At 35.5% G+C, this 21303-nt stretch overlaps 1 protein-coding gene across 1 annotated transcript; it reads left to right on the forward strand.

The window, feature by feature from the left end:
* Positions 1-16593: 16593 nt before the first annotated feature.
* Positions 16594-19283, forward strand: LOC140805130 (pentatricopeptide repeat-containing protein At3g58590-like). Its single transcript, XM_073161330.1, is given in 2 exon segments — positions 16594-17018; positions 17020-19283. Coding segments are annotated over 2 exon segments (2304 nt in total). The 5' UTR covers positions 16594-16727; the 3' UTR covers positions 19033-19283.
* The last annotated feature ends 2020 nt before the right edge of the window (positions 19284-21303 follow it).

Here is a 21303-nt window from a genome sequence, read left to right on the forward strand (position 1 = left end):
CCCAGCTGAGAGAGGTGCGAAGGCACCTAAACATTTCTACAGAGGTGGATGCCTTCAAGGAGGGTCATCTCTATCAGCTGATGCTTCGCAAGGAGCTGGAGACTCTTAATAGCATTGCATCTTCGCACAGCTTCTGCAAGACCTCTTCCTCAGCTCTAGTTGTTTGGATGAGGATGTGGATAGCTAGTGTAGAAGAGACTTATGAAAATGTAGTCCTCTCCAACTTTTATGGATAAATAAAATGCTTATTTTGATTAAGCGTCGTTTTTCTTTTTTCCTGCACGCAATGATGTGTATGAGATACAAACTTGTGGACTAATGAAACGCTAACTGACATTAGTTAAAACTCATATGGATAAACAACTCTCTTTAAATAATCAGTAAGAAAACAGTACAGCAGACATATGAATTACATGCAATAACAATTAATTAGGACAAATTTATTAATCCAAGTATATTGCGAAATGAGAAAACTTAGTCTCAGCCAGTGGTTTGGTGAAGATGTCAGCCGCTTGCTGTTCAGTTGATACGTATTCCAATCTTATGTTCTTCTTTAAAGCATGATCTCTGATGAAGTGGTGTCTGACATCTATGTGCTTAGTCCTGGAGTGAAGAACTGGATTATACGTAATAGCAATTGTACTTGTGTTGTCACAGAATATTGGCGATTCCTTTGCATCAACACCATAATCTTTCAGTTGTTGCTGAATCCAGAGCAGTTGGGTGCAGCAGCTTCCAGCAGAAAGATATTCTGCTTCAGTTGTGGAAGTTGCTATGGATGTTTGCTTTTTACTGAACCAATAAATCAGTCTGTCTCCTAGAAACTGACATGATCCACTTGTACTTTTTCGATCAAGCTTGCATCTTGCATAGTCTTCATCTGAATAGCCAACTAAATTTAAATATGAATCTTTAGAGTACCATAATCCAACATTTTGCGTGCCTTTAAGATATTTCAAGATACGTTTGGCAGCAGAGAAATGTGATTGCTTAGGATTAGCTTGAAATCTTGCACACATGCATAACATGCATACAGCAAACACAATATCAGGACGACTGGCAGTTAGGTACAATAATGAACCTATTAAACCTCTGTAAAGCGTCGTCTCAACTGATATTCCCCCTTGATCAGTGTCTAATTTAGCTGATGAGCTCATAGGGGTGCTTGCAGCTGAACATGATTCCATGCCAAATTTCTTCAGCAATTCCTTAGTGTATTTGGTTTGACTGATAAAAGTTCCCTGAATCCAGTTGTTTCACTTGTAGACCAAGGAAGAATGTCAGTTCACCCATCATACTCATTTCGAATTTCTCCTGCATTAACTTGGAAAATTTCTCGCATAATTTGGGGTTAGTTGACCCAAAAATAATATCATCAACATAAATTTGAACAAGTAGAATATGATCATTCTTGGAAAATTTGAACAATGTCTTATCAACTGATCCAACAGAAAAGTCATGATCAGTTAGAAATTTTGAAAGAGTTTCGTACCAAGCTCTTGGAGCTTGTTTAAGACCGTATAAAGCTTTGTTCAAATGATAGACATGATCAGGAAGGTGATGATTGACAAAACCTAGAGGTTGTTCAACGTAGACTTCTTCCTGCAACTGGCCGTTCAGAAATGCACTTTTTACGTCCATTTGATAGACTTTGAAGTTTTTGATTGAGGCATAGGCAAGGAATATTCTGATTGCCTCCAGTCTTACAACTGGTGCATATGTCTCATCGTAATCAATTCCTTCTTCCTGCCTATATCCTTGTGCTACTAGCCTTGCTTTGTTGCGCACAACTGATCCATCTTCGTTTAGCTTGTTCCTGTACACCCACTTTGTACCTATCACAGTTTTTGAGAGTGGTCTTGGAACTAAGTTCCAGACATTGTTATGGATAAACTGATTTAGCTCTTCTTGCATTGCATTTATCCAGTTCGGATCAGCAAGAGCTTCATCAGTTTTCTTTGGCTCCAGTTGAGATACAAAAGCTGAATGGATAAATAAGTTAAGCATTTGATTTCTTGTTCTTACCAGATCAGATGAATTACCTATCACTAATTCTGGAGGATGTGATTTCTTCCATCTAAGTTCAGCATTTGTTTCTTCTGTATTAGCAATTCCCTCAGTAGGTGACTGAATGTCTTCAGTTTCAGTTGGAGCTAATTCAGTTGGCAACTGATTCTCATTTGTATGCTCCACTAACTGATTATCAAGATTTGCTTCCAATTCAGCTGATTGATCCAATATGTCAGGTTCAGGTGATTGGAGGTTGTTTTGATTAAGATGGATATCTTCTTCATCATCATCGTCCAAGCTTATATCTGTAAATCTATCAGCTAGCTCAACTGTATCAGTTGGCTTAGAAGTTAGTGTAGACTCATCGAACACAACATGAATAGATTCCTCAACATTCAAAGTATTTTTGTTGAAGACTCTATAGGCTTTACTCACTGAAGAATAACCAAGAAATATTCCTTTTGCAGATTTAACGTCAAAAGCTTTTAAATGGGTTTTACCATTGACAGGTATAAAACATCAGCAGCCGAATATTTTGAAGTAGGAAACCACACTTTTTCTTCCATGCCAGATCTCATAAGGTGTTTTCATATGATTCTTATTAATCATTGATCTGTTTTGAGTGTAACACGCAATGTTCACTGCCTCTGCCCAAAACCTTTGAGAGATAGAGGAATCAGCAAGCATTGTTCTAGCAGCCTCTTTGAGGGTCCGATTTATCCTTTCAGCTACACCATTTTGCTGAGGAGTTCTGGCTGCTGAGAGCTCATGCTTGATTCCGGTATTCTCTAAATAATTTGAAAGAATTTGATTGATAAATTCAGTTCCTCGATCAGATCTGATTCTATCAATTCCAACTGATTTTTCATTAAATAATCTTTTGAAAAGTTTAATCAGTTGAGCAGCAGTTTGGTCTTTGGACTTGAGAAATATAACCCAAGTGAATCTTGAAAAATCATCTACAACCACCAAGGTGTATTTCATTCCCCCTAAGCTCATGACTGGTATAGGACCAAATAGATCCATATGTAACAGTTCTAAGCATCGGGAAGAAGATTTACGACCCATGTTCTTAAAAGAGGATTTGATTTGTTTACCAAACTGACATGCTGAGCAAATTTTGTCTTTGATAAAATCCATTTTCGGGCAATCCAGTAACAAGATCGTGGTTACTCAAATATGCAATAGATTTGAAATTTAGGTGGTTCAATCTCTTATGCCACAACCAGTTTTTAGAAGATTTTGAGGCAATAAAACATACTGGTGCATAAGGTTGATCATTCCAGCTGACTTTGTAAGTGTTTCCACACCTTTTGCCAGTTAGGATGATCTCTTCAGTTGAGTTTTTGACTGAACAAGAATGTTTGTCAAACTGAGCTGAGAATCCATTATTGCATAACTGACTGATACTGATCAGATTATACCTGAGATTCTCAACTAATAAAATATCATTAATGCTGAAGTTACCATGGATAATTTTACCCTTACCCACAGTTTTACCTTTAGAATTATCTCCAAAACTGATGTTTGGTCCAGTGTACTTGATCAGTTGAGTTAATAAATTTGAATCTCCTGTCATGTGGCGTGAACATCCACTGTCCAAATACCATATAGATCCAATGCTTGTACCTATTACCTGCAATCAAACATAAGATAAGATTGTGGTACCCTTTTCTATTTGGGTCCAAAGTTGATTAGTCCTTTAGGAATCCAAACTTGGATCAGTCTAACTGACCGTCCAGTTGCTGTATTCCAAATTGTCTTTCCCGGTCTCTGTGTGTGTGGTGTATGGTGTGCAGAAGATACAACATGTGATTTGCCCTTTTTCGACTGATTGTTCAGCCAGTATCTTTTCTGAACTGGCTTGCTGTTATAGTAGTTTGAATAGCCATTTGAATAATTTTTGCTGAAAAATTTTGGTGGCTGACTTCGTGAGTCAGTCACAACTCTTGGGCTATAACCAATACCACATCTTTTGCCCTTGCTCATATTGTGAGTTGGTTGTTCAATCAGTTTACTCGGCTCAGCTTGTTCTTGTACCATAACTGATTTGACAAAGTGAATATATTTACCTTTATCCATATTCAGTTTTGGTTGAATATCTTTGGAAGGTATTTCATCCTGGTTACTGAATCCTAAGCCAGTTTTATCAGTAAATGATTTCTGAGAGTTCTGTATATCAGTCAATGCAACGGATGATTTATTCCAAGCCTGAATGAGCTCAGTTTGCTTTGTATTTTCAAGCATTAACTTTTGAATCATTAATTGATCCTTGCTCCTTTCAGTATTGAGTTCGGCAATCTCCCTTTTTAGACTCAACATCTCAACTGATACATCAGTTGTTGTCTTATTGTCAAAAGGATCAGTTTGCTCTACTCTGGCCTTTTCAAATGATAAGGCAAGCTTTTGATATTCACTAACCATGTCATGAAGAGTCGAAATGAGTTCCTCTCTTGTGAAATCAGTTGAGCTGAAGTCAAATACCTGTTGGCTGCTTGATTGAACTTCTGTGTCATCAGCCATCAAGCACTTTACTTCTTCCTCATCTTCACTAGAGCTACAAGAGGTACAAGAGGTTTCTGGTTCTGACTCTTCACTGTCAGTCTCTGCCCATTTGGCTTTGCTATCCTCAGCTAGGAGTACTTCATGCTTCTTTCTGTAAGGCTTCTTATCGTCCTTAGATATCCTCTTATGCTCATACACTTTCTTCTTTCTTTCAGTTGAAACTTGACTATCCTTCTTAGGCTTGGGACAGTCAGCAATAAAATGACCAGGTTTGCCACAGTTGTAGCATGTATTGGACTCTTCTCTGGGATTGTTTCTTTGGTACTGCTTCTAAAAATTCCCTTGATTCTTCCTCATGAATCTTCTGAATTTCCTGATGAACAATGACATGGCGTCATTGCTTAATTGATCTGCAGCTTTCTCAACTGAACCAGTTGGTTCTGATCTTACAGCAGCTAAGGTAGTAGTTGCTGCTGGGCTAGATGGTTCTCCTTATCGAGTTTGCAGTTCAAATTCATTATGCTTTTAAGTCAGCGAACAGATCATGGAGTTCAACTTTGTTCATATCTTTAGACTCTCTCATAGCCATGGTTTTCACATCCCATTCTTTGGGAAGACCTCTGATAACCTTCAATGCTACTTCTTTATTGGTATACACTTTTCCAAGTGCATTTAGTTCGTTGATGATGTAGCTGGTTCTTTCATCATATTCATGCATTGATTCTCCAATTTTCATTCTGATGTTATCGAACTTTTGTACAGCAACAGATAGCTTGTTTTCTTTGGTTTGTTCATTGCCTTCGCAAAGCTGGATTAATTTCTCCCAAATCTCTTCGGCTGTTTTGCACATCTTGATTTTACTGAACGTCACTTTGTCCAGTGTTTTGTACAATATGTCTTTTGCTACATTATCCAAATTAGCTTTTCTCTTGTCTTCAGCAGTCCACTCATCTCTGGGCTTTTCAATACGGTGAGGTGCCCCATCTGTGATTGCAACTGCTGTGTTGGCTTTCAAGATATTCATGGGTCCGTCAGTTATAACGTACCACATGTCATCATCCTGTGCAGCTAGATGAGCCTGCATCCTGATTTTCCAATCATCGAAGTCTTCTCTGGAGAACATAGAATCTTGTTGAATGAAGTCATAGTGAGCGATTTGAGTATAGATATTCTTTGAAAGGATATGACTCGCTCTAATACCACTTGAAAGGATCGGTGAATCGGGTAAAGAGTGTTTAGAAGGGGGGGTTGAATAAACACTCCTCAATTAAAATTATTCTTCGACAAACTGAATTCAGTTGTGTTACAAACTGAATCTAAATATCCCGTCGGTCAATAACAATCAGTTCAACTGAACAAACAGTTGCGGAAAACTAACTGACTGAAAGATAGAGTATCTAACTGAAACTGATAACTGAAAGTAATAACACCACAAATTGTTTCTGGATGTTCGGAGACTTGAATAACTCCTACGTCACCCCTTCTATCACGCAGATATTATATTCACTAAAAGACTTTGATCAAATACAAAAAGGTGTACTGACCCACTTCAGTTTGGACTTATCACTTTGCCAATACTGAAACTCTTAGTATACAACACTTTTACAGATCGTAACTGATCTTAGCACTACTTGGAAAAACTATTAATCGATTACAAAGTGCTAAGTTAAGCTCAAGAGCGTAGTCTAGAATACTACTGATATAACTGATAAGCGTGAGCTTGATTTCTGAATGTAATTGGATATTTTTGCAGCGTAACAGCAAGTAAGATAAGATAACTGAGAGTCGTTTTTCTTCAGCTGCTGTTTTCGACTATTTATAGGCTTCCCTCTCAACGGTAACATTAAAGATATTTTAATATTCTAACCGTTGATTGCCACGTCGATATATTCTGACAATCGTACACTGTTCATTCTGAAATGCGACGAGCCTACTACCAGTTGCAGATAGCTGTACTATTTGTCGGTTGTTGTTTTCAACTGATGACGTGTATAGTTGAGAGATCAGCTGGTAAAGATCAGTTGACGATGGAATAGACTTCAGTTGTAGCAAACAGTTGACTGATGACGTGTTCAGTTACGTCGATCAGTTAGTCAAATTCAGTTGCTGGATTCAGTTTGTAAATCTTTTGTCAAACGCCGGAATTTAGTTTCCAACATCGACATATTTAATGCTTGATAGTGCCATCAAGTATAAGAAAGCTTTTGTTTTCCTTCAAGTCAACGACAAGAATTATAAATTTTGTCCTTCAAGTGAAGAGTTGGAAAAGAGGAGAAAAAATATGTGAGTTCTTTGAGCCATTTTAAAACACTACCAATTTGATCTCCTGGTTCTTCTTATCCTACATCAAATTTATATTTTATGCAAGTCTGGAAGATTGAAATTTTGTTAAAGGAAAACTTAATGCATGCAGATGAGGTGATAAGTGATATGTGTAAAAGAATGTTGGGAAAGTTTGAAAGGTATTGGACACAATATAGCATGGTGCTTGCATTTGGAGCCATTCTTGACCCACGGATAAACCTTTCGATGTTGGAGTTTTTTCATTCTAAGGTTGAGAGTGATTTTGTTAAATGTCTCGAGAAGATAGAACTTGTGAAAGCAAAATTCTATAAGCTTTTTGATGAATATTCTAAGACTGACAATGCAAGTTCTTCACGACCACGATCTTCTTCTAGCACACAAATTGCTCCCCAAAGTGCAGGAGAAGGTAAAGGAAAGAGCAAAAGCATTTTTTATGTAAGTATTCTAATACTTTTTTTCTTGTATTATTTAATTGATTTATATTTTCATATCATAATTGTGAGGCCCATTAACTCTAATGACAATTAATGATCAAACAATAATGGTTTGACTTAAAGCTGCAGCGGAAAAAGGTTTAAAATACTTTAAAACGGACCTCAGAGCCTAGAAAAATTTCGGCATGACCTCCCGTAAGTAGGACATCCCGAAAACTCAAGCAGCAGTTATATCAAAATATACTCCAACTAGAATCATTAAAACAAAACCATGGTTAAACAACCTATAGCCGCACTGGCCAGGACTAAACGGAAATTAGAACTTACAAAATACTCACCAGATCATCAACATCACAGAGTCGACTCAGAACATCACAAAAACAACCAACTACTACTACAGATACACGGGGAATCTCCCCGGCAAATAAAGTACAATACAAGTCTGAAACAAACTCAAGACATACATATAGACTAACTGGGAGAGTCCACTGAACAGAACCAAGCAATCCAACCTCAATCTCGAGCTCCACTGGCGGAACCTCGGCCTGATGCTGCAAAACAACTCGGGACATCTACCATGGTGCCCAAAAAGCAACCACATCAGCCCCCCAGTAAACAACTGAGGTTAGGATTCTGGTATGAAACAGTCCAACAATAACAACAATAACATAAATCATGCATAATCATATAATGAAATGTAATATGCAATGCATGAAAGGCTCAACGAATAACTGGGATAATAGGAGCCAACAAACGGTACGATAACAACTGGAATATTGCTCGAGCAACAACACAGGGGAGCTACATCGTCATGCAGCTAAACCGCCCTGCCAAGTATACGAGGTATGCCAAGCTGTGCTGAAAAACACCCCTGACTCGGCCTCCATACAGCTGATACGCTATAACCGGATGGCACAACAGAACGAACTAGATGACACAATCCCAGCGCTCATCTCAAAAGGCTGCACTAACCACGGGATTGTTCAATCACATCTACGGTCTCATGTGTATAGGCCTATTAGCCACACAATGATCCCAAGATAAACAACAGTGCCAGATAACAACGGATATCAACAATGGGCAAACAAGAACGATAGGGCTCAACATGAATGTCATAACAGTATGCCCGATGCTAAATGCCAATAATAGGTCATAATAGTAAACATAGATCACAACGAAAGCATTTAACAATTTACAACAACCAACAATTCATAAACACGATCAATGTAAAACAGAATGGCAATTAAACATAATTTATGTTTTACCGCCGTATGTTACCGAACTGTAACATACCTATATCAACTTGACAATCCAATAACACTTCACTTCAAGACCCTTGGCCTAAACAAAGCATCAATAAACCGATCATGAAAACTACATTCCATACCAATGTCTAATTTGGCACAAAAGAGCATAAAATTCGTATCTCGCTCAATATTAACTCAAATCAATATCCGCCAATTGGAAATGAAAGATAACTCGAATATCTAACTTTTTCTAGAATAAACAAATTCCAGAATCTGAGTAGATTAATGCCAGAATTAACAAGAACACGCTGCTACTCACACATTTCACGAACAGAACTCTAATACTGCGCAGTTTCAGTAAAACAAGCATAACTCTCTCAATTCTTAATGGAATTTAATGAATCTTATATCATTACGAATATAACACATAGCTCTACAACTTTCTTTGGAATCACAAGTCCAGAATCCGAGCGCATAATTGACAAAAACTCGAATTACAGTAGGTGTCCTGCACAGAACCATTTCAGAATTCGAGTTGACACATTTTGGTAGAAAAATCATATCAATTCCGTTTCTTATCCAAATTCAATGATTTCAGTGGCTATAGAAAGCTAACAAACAGAGCTACAAGTTCTTTTTAAGTCATTTCTACAAATTCAAATTACAAAAGTCGCGGCAACCCAAAAACTCTCACCAAAAATTGGAAGAATTCTCGCAGAAACAGAGCACCCGAACAGCAGCTTCGATCTACCCGAATCCTTGCTCAAACTTCGCGATTTTTGACTTGAATCGAAGCTTAGGATGTTAGGAAGACACCCCTTTAGACCGATCGAGATTTGGACGCCGGACGGAGGAGATATCGCGATTTTCCCACGGCTGCTCCAAGGGTTGCGAAAATCTGGTTTCTTCTTTCTTTCTTTCCCTTTTCTCTCGTTTCTTTTCTCTTTTATTTTGTAAGTTATGTGTATGTATATGTATATATATATTTTGTGTATTTGGTTACTAAAATAGTAACTCAAGCCCATTTATCCTGGTCTGTATTTATTTTGCTCTCGTGTGTTATTTAAACTCTATATGTATTTTATATCGTTAAATTCTCCGATATTCTAAAATACATATTTATAACACACTTCTTGAATTTATTTGGCATAATTAATTATTTTAATTTACAACTCAATAATTATTCTAATTATGCCAAAATTACCGGATAATTAATTACAAGGCCTTACAATAATTATTGCAATTAATATAGGAAATGATGGCATATGAGAGCCAGACAATTACAAATGTTGGAAAATCTCAAATTGATCTTTATTTGGAGGAGCCAAAACTTGAATTTGCATATCATTAAGATTTGAATGTTTTGGAGTACTGGAAGGATAAAAAACATCGGTACCCCACCATAGCAATGATGGCATGTGATGTTTTGGCTATTCCAATTACTACTGTTGCATCATAATCAGCTTTTTCCATCGGTGCTCGTGTGCTTACCAAGTATAGAAGTTGTCCACTTCCTAAAAAAATTCAAGCTCTTATTTGCACTCGCAATTGGTTGCATGGTTACGTCGGTAATTTTGTTTACAAATTTCTAATTTGTTGTTGGCTTAGTTGATAAATTAGTTTATTATTATTTTAATTTTGACTACATTCGTATTTTTGTATTTTAATGTTGATCAAGATAATGAAGACGACACAAGTGTTAAAACAGCTTTGTCTAATCAGGGATCAAATGCTGATATTGATAAAGGGAGAGAGGATGAAGATGGAGGAGAAGAATTTGATATGAATGATTTCATGATTAATGAAATTTAAAAAATTGTATTGTTTTTTTTTTTTTGTTTAGTTTGATGAACTTTAATTTCTTTGAACTCTTTAACTTTTTAGCACTTTGTTCGTTTATTTCACTGTCAATTGTGGCATTTCATGTTTTAACATTTACTCATCTTTGGATTCTTTGACCGCCAACAACCCTTTTTTATTCAGATTACAGCACAGCGTTTTTTGTCAATTGTTTTGGGTGAACTACAGTATGCAAAACTAAGCAAATGTATTGAAATTGTTTTGATTTTTTTAGACTCGTGTGTTGGCCCAACCCAACCCGCGGCCCATCTTTTGATGGGTTGTACTGGGATTTCCCAACCCACCAACCCGATGGGCCGGCCCGCCACGGGCCGACTTCCCAACGCGAGTCGGGCCGGGCCGAGCCGATTGACAGCTCTAGTGAAGACGCGCTTTATACGCTTCTTCCGTCTTCTGAATTATTGACAATCCTGCAAACCCACGTTTTATAAACGTTTTTGCCAACCATATTTTCTTTAGCCAAAGTTGCCTGCTGCAATTAATGCACCAATTGCCGACATATCTAACATGCAAAAATTAATTTTTAAACATGTATTAGAAATTACGTCGAACTTGAAATTATTTTAATGTGTACAAATTATTTAAACAAATGCTATATGTATACCGAATTATACATATAACTTAATAACATATTAATCGTTATTTATTTATTATTATTATTATTTTTAGAAAATAATAATAATAACCGACACTTTTGATATCAAATGTCAAATTATGGGACCCACATTAATTAATTGTGGGTTCCGCATCAATTATTATTATTATTATTTTAAATAATAATAATAATAAATAAATAAAATTGAAATATACGACATATGCAATTACAGACAATTTTTAATTGTCAAATGTTGTGGGTCCCTCAACATTAATTGTGAGTCCCACATTAATTATTAATTTTTTTAAAAAAACAAAATTAATCATTCAGACAATTGCATTTAATGAACATGAATCAATTGTCTCCCTTACATGCACGTTATTAGTGAATTCATTCATTAAGCAATCGAAGTCATTTCAAGGAAGAATTCCAAAGTGCAATCTAAAGAAAATTCTCTGAAGAAAATTTCATGTAAATTTCCATTTTTACATAAACTTTTAGAAATCAGTTTCTTAAAGTTTATGACATCCGATCTTCAAGCTTCTTAAAAAATTTCAGAAAGAAATTTTCAAAATTTCATGATATCGGATTTTCAGAAAACAAAATTTCAAGGCAGAAGGTATCACGGCTCTGATACCAAATGTTAGAATTTTTTTCTCAAAATAATGTTTTTGAACGTATATAAACATGATGAACAAATATGCAGGAAGCTAAATCGAGTGTTACCTTCAGCCATTGAATCATCTTTAAGTATTCTGATTTTCCTCCGATTTGAAGCCTTCTAAACACTCCAATCTCTCTATAGATAATGTATTATTCTGTATGAGATTGTATGTTTAGGGACCTCAATCGTCTCTATTTATAGGCGTTTCTCATACCATCGATGAGTGTATTGGGAGCCGAGAGTAAAAAAAAAAGAATCGTGTACGCATCTAAATTTTCTTTGCCGTCGCCAATTTCAATTTGTACACACTACTTCTTTTAATATGTATCACGTTTTTCTTACAAAGATAATTTGATCCTAAGAACCAAAAAAAATGTATTTTTTTGGGATATTCGGATGGGTTTAAAGGATAAAAGTTATGATGGATTGAACCAGGTAGTGAGAGGTGCATCATTAGTAGAGATGTTGTTTTTAAAGAACAAGAACTGTCTCTCATTGTGTCAAAAATATCAAAAGTGGAAGGTAAAGATGTGGATAACAAACTTCAAGTTGAACTGGATATAGAGGATGCCCAATATCCACAAACTGATTTTAAAAAGACAGGAACGAATGCTTATGATACTGAGAAGTCAGTGAACAACTAGGGAACTACAAATTTACGTAGACAGGAAGATGGGGATTATAAAAGCTCCTCAAATACTTTGAATCAGTGAGTGATCAGCTTGCTCCGAACCAGTCAGTGATTGAAAATTCAATTGGAGTGGCAAATCAAACTGAAGTTGTTGAGACTGTTGAGCAAAATGTCATTTTAGCAGTTGAACAATTTGTAACTACTTCAGTTGAGAAAGTTGAAATTGCAGAAACAAGTCATCAATTGATCATTTTTCATGATCCAAAAACTCATATGATTGCTGATTCACCTGAGTTACAGCTTGGAGAAGATTTTTTCATGGATAATATTATGTCAAATCTAACTGGAATCAATGTGTTGCTTACACAAGCAAAGACAATATAGAGAATGACTACAACTGACATTGAGAATCTGAAAGATAAAGCGTTCGAAGAACTTTCAGGACTATCTAAAGATGTCGACACGTTGCTTATCTATCTTGATTCCATGAGAAAGAATTGTGCTTCAACATCAAAACTATCTAGTTCTCATGATGCACTTACATGAGATGGATCTAGTGCATGACAGCTTAAATTTGAAGATAAATTCATTTCACCCAGCTCTCTGCAAAGTTCGACACTATGTCTGAACAAATGACTTCGGTAGCACGTATCCTACAAAGATATGTGGTTACCCCTACTGTTGACAAAAAGAGGGAAGTGAGCTTCAATAGAATCTGCTTCAAAGAAGTTAGACAAAAAGATGGAAGATAGATAAAAAGACATAAAATATTTATATTTGCTTCTATCAGTTTAAAGGAGTTTTCTTCAGTTGATCTGATATTTATTTTATCGGTTCATCGGAAACAGGGACGGATCCAGGAATAATAGTTGGGGGGGCTTGAACTCAATATAATAAGTTATATATTATTAAAAAAATTACATTATAATGTTCAACGAAGTTATGTCCTACGAGATTTTAAAACATAAAATTCATCAATAATAGAATTTACATCAATATGTTTAGCTAAATCTCGTTCAATATAGAGTGTCAAACAATCGGCAAGAAAGTCATCCTCCATTTTATTGCGAAGTGTCATTGCTTCATTGCTGAAAAAGCTCGCTCAGTAGTGGAGGTAGACACAGGTAATGTCAAAACATGATGAATCAATCTAGTCAACATAACGTAAACATTTGATCGTCCACTCTCAGTCAATTGCTGAAACAACTCATTAAGTGTAGAAACCTTTAAATTCTGCATCACATCAAGTTTATAATGTATCAATTCATAATCAAAAGCAACAATTTCTTGATATGTGAAATCTCCAGGATAAAACTTCGTTGCAAGCTTGCAAATATCATCACTGTTAAATGAGTCCGATGAATTTTTAGAATCTAAAGTTGTACTAAGAGAAAGAAGTTCCATCGATGACTCATTGAACCGAATATTTAAATCCATCAAAATGAAATATATTGTTGCATTAAAAACATCAAAGTGATAATGATGCTCTATTGTAGTTTGCCGATAGAAACGTCCAATCTTATATAGACAATCAAGGTTAGGCACATCAATTTCATTTCTTGAGCAAAAAACTTTAACTTTCTGAAAAAATTCGTTCCACCCACATTCTCTAAATTCTTGAAGGCTAGTTTTGGTAGTAGTGACAAATGTAATAGCAGTCAAAATGTCTTGAGATTTTCTTTGAAGAATTTGATAAAGAGTATCTGTTGTTCTCATAATTTTGTGCATTAAGTGCAAAATAAACACAAATTCAAAGCTTGCCATGTTTCTGTAAATCCTCCGAACTTCAACCTTAGCTCTACCATTTGGAGAATGATCACTGAGAACTTCAAAAACTTTGCAAGTTGCAGTGTACATACCTATCAAGCTTTTTACCGAATCATAGTGAGAACTCCAACGAGTGGCTCCTGCTCGCTGCAAATTACCAATCTGGGTTGCACCACTTCCAGAATCACGTTTTCCAATTGACATTATATACTCAATTTCATTTCTTTGTGCAGTATGTAATTCAGCAATGCGCTTAGTAGAATAAGCGACAATATTAACAATCTATCTGGATTCCATGAGAAAGAATTGTGCTTCAACATCACAACTATCTAGTTCTCATGATGCTCATACACGAGATGGATCTAGTGCATGACAGCTTAAATTCGAAGATAAATTCATTTCACCCAGCTCTATGCAAAGTTCGACACTATGTCTGAACAAATGACTTCGGTAGCACATATCCTATAAAGATTGTTAGACAAAAAGATGGAGATAGAGAAAAAGACATAAAATAGTTATATTAGCTTATATCAATTTAAAGGAGTTTTCTTCAGTTTATCTGATTTTTATTTTATCGGTTCATCGGAATTTTATATAAATACAAGTTCTACCTAAAGAAAAATGGATTTATTGTTTAATTTTTTCAAACACCAAAAAGAAAGAAAGTGTTGGATCAATTAAGGTTTTGGTAACAAATCTTAAGGAAAAATTGAACAATGCTAAATTGAAGTAACCAAGTCCACAAACTAAACTAAACTAAATTAAATAGACTAGACTAAGCCAAGATTAAACTAACGTAGACTGAAATTTATTAGTTTATCAAATACATCAGTCTAGGAAATTAACATTCATTCTAACAATTGATCAAAGACATGCATGTAAAATATGATAAAGCCATTTTCATTACCTGATGACCCCTGGAAAGATGCTAGAACAGGATGTGAGTTCCCAAAAACTATGTAAACAACATTTGTGAGTTCCCATGCATGTCTTTGATCAAGGACATATTTTCCATACATACCTTCGTCTCAGGGACATAGTCAGAAAATATTTTCATTCTGGGCTGAATAAATCGATAAACAACATTAAATAATATTAATCAAATATTTAAAAATTCCTTCATGTGAAATTTCCAACTAGCAGGAGACTAGCAGCTCTCATTCTCTTATTTATATTTTAGGGGACGGTGTGAAAGATAATCCTTAGGAAATAAGCTAAATATTGGGCTAAAAATTAAAAATACGAGGCTAAAATTTAAATAAAAAAAGAAAACTCAATCCATATTCTTAAGTAGACCCAAAAAAATAGACTGAGCTGGTGCCCACCCCAGCCTTTGGGGTGGCTCCGTCCCTGCTTCCTCCCTTTGGCCATCAAACCCACTACTTGATCGATAACAAGATCGGGAGGGGGTCTTCAACACCAAGCATGCACTCATAGGATTATATAATATAGAGGATTGTAGTAAATATATTAAGGAAACAGAAAACCCTCTCACTTGTATTTTTTGGTAATATACATTGACCTTAAGCTATTTAAAATTATATCATGTCTTTCTACCCCAAGGATATCTATTAAACAAATCAAATCTTCACACCCACGATATCTTTCCAGGACCTCTTGGATCAATGGAACACCAACTACAAAAAGAAGGCTTGCTGGTTTTACCTATTCCATATTGTCCCCATCACCTCACTCAAGACTCAACGCAGCTAGACTCTCCTCCAAGTTTTTCGCATGAACCACGTCCATTTTTAAATGTCTAGACTTAAAATCGAAAGACAGATCAAGCCGGTGATCAAACAAAACTCGGAGGATTGAAAATCAAACAGATCTCTTTAGCTTAACCATCCAAAGTTCATGTTTGACTGAGTTTATTGTCTGACTGTTTATCATATAGTACCACAACAGCAGACAATTTATATTGATTCACGCTTAATATTACATTAACAAATCGTGTTTTGGTCACCATGAAATCCATCTCCTCGTTATTAAAACATTTCATTATTTTATGTGAGACATCTATATAGCATCGGGATGATGTCAACTAGCAATTAAATCGATCAACTTTTACGAGTTTTTTTTTAAAAAAAACTAAATAAATTAATAAAAATTTAAGCTTAATGTTGGCAGTCGAAAACGCGAGAATAAGCCCAAAAAAAACGTGTTAGAACATTATTAGGTCAGTCGAAGGTTAAAATAATTTTTGTATTTTTTTTAAAGCTTAATGTTGTTACCGAAAGGTAAGGGAGGAAAACCAAGACGCCCTCATATTCCCAAACTTGAATAAATACTAGTTATTCTGTGCCCACGTATGTATATAGTTTTTTTTTATTATCATCGATGAACTAAAGTGAAATTCGATAAATTATAGAAGAACTAAATTAATATTTGAATTATAGAAATACAAAAATAAAAATAAAAATGTCTGTTGAAATTTGTTTTTTTTTAAAAAAAACCTAAATTTTAATATTAGTATAAAGTTAGAAGAAAAATTGATTACGGTTATATTCTCAACTTTAATAAAATTGAATAGATAATCAAAAATAGAAATTTATGTAAATGTGAATGTAAAAAAAATGGACGAAGAAAGGATGAAATATTAACAAAAAGTGGAGGTAAATATGTTTGAATTAGTTGAAAGGATTGCTTTCATTGATGGTAACCGAATGTGCTATTTGCGGAGTTTTTCTGCTTGATTTCCCGCTGATGCATGAGAAGAATAACGTTAGTTTTTCCGAAGACCGTGAGAAATCATCATTTGTCCATAGATTTTAATCATGTTTCATCCACCCAAAAGCTTCACTTTTCTGTCAGCTCAAATGGTCAGAACATCGGACACCGAAATGCTATCCTCCGAAACCCAGAAAAAATCCGTTTCCTCAACGAAGCAAAATCTCTACACGGGCTCACCATTACAATGGGTCCAACGCCAATGCAAGAATCTGTTTTCGTTAACAACAGGGTTATCTCGGTGTACGTATCTCTCGGTGACACTTGCGTAGGCTCGTATGTTGTTCGATGAAATGACTGAAAGAAATGTTGTATCGTATAATACTATGATAGGCTCGTATAGTCGAGATGGGTTTTTGCTGGAAGCCTGGGAACTGCTTTCTGAAATGAGAAAATGTGATCTGAAGCCTACACAATTCACGTTTGGCGGTTTGTTATCATGTCATTCATTGGATGTCTTGCAAGGGATGCAGTTGCAGGCTTTGATGGAGAAGACAGGGTTGCTTTGTGGTGAACCTTTTTCCGGAACAGCATTGTTGGGAATGTACGGGAGGAATGGATGTTTAGATGAAGCTATTGCAGTATTTGAATGCATGCCTCAAAAGAACTTAGTCACCTGGAATAATATGATCTCTGTATTTGGACAGATGGGCTTCTCTGAATATAGCATGTTTTTATTATCTGAGATGATGAGGAGTCAAATGGAATTATCTGCGTACACTTTCATCAATGTTTTATCTGGTTTTCAAGATGGTGACATGGAATTGGGAGGGCTAATACATGGGGTCGTGATAAAGCTTGGATTCGACGCTGTTGTTTCTGTCTCTAATTGTTTGATTAGTATGTATGCAAAGTGCGTCGACACACACTTGGCAGAGAAAATGTTTGAGGAGGCTTCTGTTCGGGATATTGTTTCGTGGAACACGTTAATTGGGGCAATGGAAAGTTGTGGTAGACCAAGCAAAGCACTGGATATCTTCCTTCAAATGTCCGCTACTGGATTATTGCCAAACGAGGCGACTTTTGTAACTGTTGTTAGCTCCTGTTCAAGACTGCAGGCTTCTTTGTTCGGGGAATTCATCCATGCCAAGATGATAAAGAGAAGATTTGAATCTGGTGTTTACGCTGGTACTTCTTTGGTTGATTTTTACGCCAAATGTGATAAATTGGAAGCAGCACACATTTGTTTTGATGGAATAAAGGAGAAGAATTTGGTTTCTTGGAATTCACTCATCCTGGGATATTCTAACAGAGGTTCTTTCGTCTCTGTTAGGGTGCTTCGTGAAATGATTCATGCTGGCTATCGCCCTAATGAGTTGTCATTTTCTATTGTTGTTAAATCATCATCACCGTTAGAGGTGCTTCAACTTCACTCGCAGATGATAAAAATGGGTTACCACCAAAATGATTATGCGTTAAGCTCTTTAATCAGCTCATATGCCAGGAATGGTCTGGTATCTGATGCCTTAACTTTTTTCGAGCCTGATAATGCTCCACTTCCTGTTGCTTCATCAAATGTTATTGCATGGATTTACAACCGAACCGGTCAATATGATAAAACACAAGAGTTATATGCTACCATGCGGAATCCTGACACCATTTCTTGGAATACTTTGATCGCTGCTTGTTCCAGGAATGGTGATCATACAGAGGCTTTTGAACTTTTTCACCATATGCGTAATTCCCATGTCTTTCCTGACAACTACACTTACGTTAGCCTTTTCAACATTTGCACTAAATTGTGTAATGTTGCTCTTGGCAGTTCTCTGCATGGCCTTATCGTGAAGACTGATTTTACACTATGCGACACATTTCTCTGCAACATCATGGTCGACATGTATGGGAAATGTGGGAGCCTTGAGAGCTCGGTTATGATCTTTAACCAGATGGTGGAGAGGAACGTGATTTCTTGGACAGCTCTTATATCCGCCCTTGGACAGCACGGTTACGGAAATGAAGCATTAGAAAGATTTGAAGAGATGGAGAGAAACGGTTTGAAGCCCGACAAGGTTGCTTTTCTTGCTGTTTTCTCGGCTTGTAGACATGTTGGATTTGTGAAAGAAGGGATGGCATTGTTTAACGAAATGAAATCGAAGTACGGTGTTGAACCAGAAATGGATCACTATCTCCTGATTGTTGATCTACTGGCCAAACATGGGCATCTGAAAGAAGCTGAGCAACTGATTCTGGGGATGCCTATCCCTCCGAATGCCCTGATATGGCGTAGCTTTCTTGAAGGTTGCAAGAAACAAACAAACATGGGAGGTCTTGCTGTTGCAGTTTAAGCCACAAATTAAGAGTTGCAAAGGTATTTATTTATGTGCAGATGATGCCTGAGACCAGCTTAAAATCGTTACTCCAAAATACTCGCCTTTCTTTGAAAAAAGGGTAATAATTTTCTACCCCGAAGCTGCCTGTATCATGAGGAGGGTTAGGTAATATTCTAATTTTGAGCTAATTTAAGTTGCAAGTTTAATGTTCTTGTTACTATTTTGTAAAATTTCATCATTTGACTCAAGTCAGATTTTAAGTTAAATTGAATTTGAGTTTTGATTTTTTTTTATCAACTTCTAAAATTTATATCCAATTTTCAAGAATATCAATATAAAGTAATCTCGAAAGTAACTTTTTTCCCCCTTAAAAAAGTGATTTTTTTCACTTAGGCTCCAACATTTAACAAGTATATTTTATTATTTAACAAATCAATATATTATAAAATATTTTTCAAAACATAACTAAAAAAATGATATTTTTGCATTCGAAAATAATATTTTGGACATAAAAAAAATACTTTTGAATGATTCAAATATTTTTCACACAAATCAACATATATTACACAATAATTTTTCATAACAAAAACGATACTTCTGTATTAAAAAATAATACTTTGGACAAAAAAAATAGTACTTTTCATGTGTCGGGTAGGGTCGGGTCATCGATACATTTCACAAAGTTGAACCAAAGTTGAACCGTGAGACGGTCTCACAAAAAAAATTTATATAATAAATAATCAAAATCATCCTAAAACCAGATTTATAAATTAATAACAGTGTTCCATGCACACGTTACTTTGAAATGCCATTTATAAAAATTGTTGCGCTATCATAAAATGGGTAAATTAGAGAAAAAAAGTTTCAATTCAAATTTCAAATTAGGATTTACTCTCCGGGACATAAAAATTTAGTTTGAACTCCCCAAATTTGACAAAATGATAAAAAAATATTATTGATTTTATAACTGGACCAGAAATAATATAAGAATCGAGGTAAAAAAATTCAAACAAACAATTTTATTATTGTTGTGTAACTAAATTTTTAAGGAGGATATTTAAAAAAAAAATTACGAATCTGAACATATGTTCAAGATTAGTTATTTACGGGACTTATTCCAATACTTTGGAATATTTACAACAATATCTAACCAAAGTTAGACATTCGGAGCAAAGAGGAATATATCATAATCCTAAGGTAAAATTATGATTCAGAGTAATAGGTTCCTAGAAATAGTCCTTGATTTCTCTAAACTCTCCGGATATTTTAAAAAGATCCAAAAAATGGTATAAAACTATGACAATCAGTTATACTATGTACCATGTAAATTTGAGAAAATTTTTGAGAAACAAGAATAAATTCTTGGAACATTAGAGGATTTCAAACAATAATCCAAACTTTAGAACAACAATTAAGTTCTAGTAAAAAAATCTCGGAAGAAAATGTTACCACCATATTTTGGTATTGAACCCTTATTACGCCAAAGAGGGACGACTTCGAATGTAATATCAAAATCTTTAACCAGCGAAGAAAAAATTATCAATCTAATTAAAGAAGTCTCAAAAAGAAATTAAATTGATGAAAACTATAGAAATGATTATGAAATGATTGGTCTAGAAAATCTTCAAGACCTTGAAATTTTTTTTGCGAATCTCAAGGTCGTGGATCCGAAGATGAACACAAAAAGGGTGAACCTACCTAAATAACTTGGTCATCTTCTCGTGAACGACCAAAAAAAATATGAAATCTCATAATACAAATATGAGAGGACCCTAAACAGATTTTCAAGTAGGTGAAGAAAGACACTCAGCGAGAACAAGGTCAAGGAGAAATAAAATTATCTTGCACTAAAATCCTATGGGAAGTCTGTTTTTTAACCAATAAATCCTTTTAGGGTTATGCTTTGTCACGCCCCGGGACGGGGGTTGGTTGACACCGGCGTTGCTCTCAAATATTACATTCGAAAACAACAAGCCTCAGAAGTACAGAATCTCATAAACCAGTCTTTTGTTCATAATACGAAATAATTCAATTGTCTGTTACAACTCGAATACTGATGTTTTACAGCGGAAATGTAAAACCAAATATTACAGTATCTTAACAGATGCAGCGGAATAAAATAAACATAACTGAGAACAACAGTCTTCTTCACCAGCCCCAGAACTGGATCTGTTCCTCTTCTTCTAACATTTCTTCAGTACTCTTATCTGAGATGGGTTTGGTGGGTGAGTGATATGATTGTCACTCAGTAAGCAGGGGCGGGAATAACTCCCAGTTTTCGAAAAT

This window comes from Primulina eburnea, chromosome 11, assembly GCF_022965805.1.
Source record: "Primulina eburnea isolate SZY01 chromosome 11, ASM2296580v1, whole genome shotgun sequence".
Taxonomy (NCBI): Eukaryota; Viridiplantae; Streptophyta; class Magnoliopsida; order Lamiales; family Gesneriaceae; genus Primulina; species Primulina eburnea.